Source organism: Argentina silus (assembly GCF_951799395.1).
Source record: "Argentina silus genome assembly, chromosome: 19".
In the NCBI taxonomy this organism is placed as follows: domain Eukaryota; kingdom Metazoa; phylum Chordata; class Actinopteri; order Argentiniformes; family Argentinidae; genus Argentina; species Argentina silus.
In genome coordinates this window covers 267,379-272,378 of record NC_139673.1, presented here as the reverse complement: position 1 = coordinate 272,378, position 5,000 = coordinate 267,379, and the positions used below count along the sequence as shown (strand labels likewise).

The 5,000-nt window shown below is 52.4% G+C and overlaps 1 protein-coding gene across 1 annotated transcript in view; it reads left to right on the top strand.

Moving 5' to 3' along the window:
• Positions 1 to 3,790: 3,790 nt before the first annotated feature.
• LOC310819487 (homeobox protein PKNOX1-like) overlaps positions 3,791 to 5,000 on the top strand; it is a gene marked incomplete at its 3' end in the record, with an annotated part of 7,116 nt that continues 5,906 nt past the window's right edge. Inside the window, exons 1-2 of the mRNA XM_083690789.1 lie at positions 3,791 to 3,800; positions 4,912 to 4,975. Of these exons, the coding sequence (XP_083546915.1) occupies positions 4,931 to 4,975 (45 nt within the window). The 5' untranslated portion in view covers positions 3,791 to 3,800; positions 4,912 to 4,930. The remainder of the gene's footprint in view (positions 3,801 to 4,911; positions 4,976 to 5,000) is intronic.

The window sequence follows — 5,000 nt, the reverse complement described above, 5'->3', positions numbered from 1 at the left end:
GACCAGCGACAGACGTTTGCAGTGGAGGTCAGTTGATACTGTAACCAGGGTACTATAGATGCTTCATTCTCATTGGTTGGAGGATCAATCAGAGATGGTCAGGAGCATGATGTGATTGGTCAGAGGTATTCTCTTGTTTTTAATTGAGTCATATCGTCATGTTGTTGTTTGTATGTTTTATAGTTGTTTTTAATTGACACTTGGTACAGCAAGGGAGAGCTATGTAATATAGAGTTAGGGTTAGGGTTAGGGTTAGAGTTAGGGTTAGAGTTAGGGTTAGGGTTAGGGTTAGAGTTAGTTCAGCTGGCGTGGAGGAGAGGTCAGGAGAGCAGCTTTTGCAGAAGCTGTAAGGTTCTTATGTGTGTCTAGGAGAGAGAGAGAGAGAGAGAGTTCTGATGTGTAGGAGAGTGTGTGTCTCCTCCAGTGTGTAGTATGTATGGCGGACCCCCGTCACACTAGGTTGTGTGCAGGTGAGGGACAGGACAGTTTTACATGATGACTAGTCATTCCCCCAGTGCCCCCCCCCGCCCGCCTAGCAGTAGTGTGTGTGTATGTCCCCCTGCCAAGCAGTAGTCCCCCACCCCGCCTAGCCGTAGTGCCCCCCCCCCCCCCCGCCTAGCAGTAGTGTCCGTCCGTCGAGCAGTAGTGTCCCCCCCCCCTCGTCGAGCAGTAGTGTCCACCCCCCCCCCCCCTCGTCGAGCAGTAGTGTCCACCCCCCCCCCCCTCGTCGAGCAGTCGTGTCCACCACCACCCCCCCCCCCCCCCCGTCGAGCAGTAGTGTCCACCACCACCACCCCCCCCCCCGTCGAGCAGTAGTGTCCACCACCACCACCCCCCCCCCGTCGAGCAGTAGTGTCCACCCCCCCCCCCCCCGTCGAGCAGTAGTGTCCTCCTCCCCCCCCCCCCGTCGAGCAGTAGTGTCCACCACCACCACCCCCCCCCCGTCGAGCAGTAGTGTCCACCCCCCCCCCCCGTCGAGCAGTAGTGTCCTCCTCCCCCCCCCCCGTCGAGCAGTAGTGTCCTCCCCCCCCCCCCCCCCCCCGTCGAGCAGTAGTGTGCTCTGCCTGCGGTCTCTCCTGCCAGGCTCTAGTATTTGTAACGAGCAGCATCGTCTAACCCAGTAAACTACAGTAAACTACAGTATGTGAATATGTTGAAATATCTGACAGGAGTAAAAGTAATATATTCCACAGCTACAGTAGAGGATGTCATGTTGGTGACAGTGTATGAGAAGTGTATCGTCTTAAATGTTGAAAATAAACTTCAATTGGACCAAGGGGCCTAGTGTGTATTTGTGTCTATTTGTGGTGTGTGTGTGTGTGTGTGGGGGGGGGGGGGGGGGGGGTAGGAAGGGATGTAGGGGGGGACTTGTGACGACAGAAGGGAACGTTAACAAGTAGCGACAGAATGAAACCCCCAAAATCTCTTTCCCCAAGGACACACACACACTCGCACACACATATCATCAGAATGTGTGTTAGTTTGTGTGTGAGTGTGTGTTAGTGTGCATCGCTAAGCAACAGTCTGCTACCTCAGTAAAGGAGATGGAGGAGGTGGAACTGGTTGTGTGTGTGAAGTGTCTTCCGGTGGAGACGTCTGAGGAGTTACAGCAGCACTGTCAAGAAACCACCCCGACTAACACACACCAGTAAGTTACACCTGACTAACACACACCAGTAAGTTACACCTGACTAACACACACCAGTAAGTTACACCTGACTAACACACACCAGTAAGTTACACCTGACTAACACACACCAGTAAGTTACACCTGACTAACACACACCAGCCCTATAGAGACTATCCTATACCACAGCCCTATAGAGACTATCCTACACCACAGCCCTATAGAGACTATCCTACACCACAGCCCTATAGAGACTATCCTACACCACAGCCCTATAGAGACTATCCTACACCACAGCCCTATAGAGACTATCCTACACCACAGCCCTATAGAGACTATCCTACACCACAGCCCTATAGAGACTATCCTACACCACAGCCCTATAGAGACTATCCTACACCACAGCCCTATAGAGACTATCCTACACCACAGCCCTATAGAGACTATCCTACACCACAGCCCTATAGAGACTATCCTACACCACTCATCATGATGAAGTCAACACAGCCCTCCTGTGTCATGACCTCTCTTCCTGTGTGATGTCATCACCGCTCTTCTTGCCACAGAGAAAGCTCCTCCCCAGAGAGCCTCTGACATCATCAAGCTGCTGCAGGAACGGACACGGCTACCGTCACCAGGGGAACAGACATGGCTACCGTTGCCAGGGGAACCGAGAACCACGACTGCAGCCAAGACTTCAGCCACTATACCCTCGACCCCTGTTCCTAGCCCCGCCCCCAACCCGCTCATAGCCACGCCCCCAATCCGCTCCTAGCCCCGCCCCCCCGCCTGATAGTGCCTCAGTAGCGTGGGTAGCAGTTGGTTCTGCTCCCTCTCTCCCTCTGTAGCCTCTAGCCCCTGGAGAGAGGTGGACTGTGGCCATCCCAGAGGTAACAGGATCAACAGCAACCCCAGAAGTTGTCCCCCTAGACTCTGTGACCCCTCCAGAGGCTGCTGTTACCCCAACTGAGGCTATAACTGCCCCAGAAGCTGCGTCCCGCTCACTAGTTGCCCTGGCTGAAATACCAGAGGCTGCTTCCCGCCTCAGAAGCTGCAGCTGCCCCGTTAGAAGCGACTGCCCCAACAGGCACACGTGTCACCCCAGAGGAACCCCCTGTACACCCTGCCCCAGAGGACCCCTCCACTGTGCTGTCAGGAGGCCCAGTGAGACCTGGTTCCACCCCTGAAGATGCCACCGCCACAGCTGCCCAGGGAGAGGTCCCCGTGGTGGAGGTCCCTGTGATTGAGGTCCCCTTGGTGAAGGTCTCCCTGGTGGAGGCTACTGCTGCTCCACATGTGGAACCCTTGAACGTGCTGTCTCTAACCAACTGTCTAACTACCTCCTTCAGAACAACTTCCTTGACCCTCACCAATCTGGCTTTAAAGCTGGGCACTCTACTGAAACTGCTCTCCTCGCTGTCACAGAGACCCTCCACTCTGCTGAGCTTCCTCCCTCTCCTCTGTTCTCATTCTTCTGGACCTGTCTGCTGCATTCGACACAGTAAACCACCCGATCCTTCTCTCCACCCTCTCAGAATTGGGCATCTCTTTTTATATATATATATGTGTGTTATGACTGTCTGTCTCTCTCTCCTCAGAGCCAGAGTTAGAGGAATGATCTGCTCTCTCTGTCTCTTGTCTCCATCTTTGTTCAATCAAATATATTTAAGAAATGTTTAATGCCAGTATGGATTGTTTCTTGTATTGTTTTGAGAGTTTCACAGATCAGAGGTTGACTGTGGGTGTGGCTGTGGGTGTGGCCGTGGGTGTGTATACCTCCCCTCACCTTCTCCAGCAGAGGTCAGAGGTGACATACACAGTCTGTACACTGTCCACAGAGGCAAGGCTTAGAATCAATACATGCATCAGTTAGAATCAATATATTATAATCACCTGTATAAATAAAAGTTAAATAAAAAAATAAACACATCAGTTCTAGTCATAAACACATCTTTATTCAGGATCACGTGACTGTGTCATCATCATTGAAGCGCGCTGCCCGGGTACGGCCTCTGGGGGCGGGACTAGTCCTTCTAGACCGCCGCGGCTCCTCCCACACGATGTATATTCATGAGAAAAATAGCCTGCGTGCCCGTACGCGGTGACGTCAGACGAAAACTGCGGGCCGGGATTGCAGCAGCGGCTTGTCACGGTGACGAAGATTGGCACTCAGGTGAGCTGTCACTCAAACTCCGCTGTTTTAGTCCATCAATCAACTACCGACGCCGCTTGCTCCGGTAACCGTCCCCGGTACTGCCCGGCCTCCCGGGACGAGCAGCGGGGAACAGAGAGGCGAGACGCCGCTCGGAGAGGAAGGCTGAACCGCTGCTGCTGAAAACAACATGTCCGCTTGTTGTGAGAGGGAGGAGAGGAAGGAACAGGGGAGCGAGAGGAAGGAACGGAGGAGGAGAGGAGCGAAGGCCGGGACAGATCCATAACTACCTGATCATCCACAATAACCTGATCATCCATAACTACCTGATCATCCACAATAACCTGATCATCCATAACTACCTGATCATCCACAACAACCTGATCATCCACAACTACCTGATCATCCACAACAACCTGATCATCCATAACAACCTGATCATCCATAACAACCTGATCATCCATAACAACCTGATCATCCATAACAACCTGATCATCCACAACAACCTGATCGTTACCGCGCGGCTGTAGTTCGTCTTCCTCGTGTATCTTCATCTGGTTACGTTGTTCTGAATCCAGAGGCTGTTCTGTACCGGCCAGATCAAACAGCCTTTCTACAGCCTGGAGTTTGGAATGTATTTATGAAATATTGATGTTTAATGAAGTTACAGCCAGATCCCGGTGCTGCTGGTTTCTCAGTCCGGTGACACTGGAGAGCGAGCTGCGGACGTGTTTAGTATTGAATCAAATCAAACTTGATTGATCATGAACCCAGAATCCAGCCGGAGACGGCGGGGTGAAATGCTGACGGGCAGCGAGCTCCTCAACAATGACGAAGTCCTAATAAGAATTACCGATAACGGAGTTCTCAGCAGCGGCACAAACAACAATAATAGTCTCGAAACCGCTGTCGGTAAGCGGTCCGCCGACGGGAAAACTCGCGCGCGACAACCAATGATGTTGACATGTATGAATATAAAATAATGTGTGTGTGTGTGTTAGTGATGTAAAGACCTTATCTGGTTTGATTGAATGCACGGGCCAGAGTCAGCATGACGACCTGTTCTGTTGGTGATTGATGCCTCACTTCCCCATGTTCAGGACAGCAGGTTTGATTGAATGCTCTCCTCCAGGTCTGTGGTCCTGGCAGAGATGATGGCAGCACAGGAGGAAGAGGAGTACCCAGAGGGAGACCAGGTAACACACACACACACACACACAC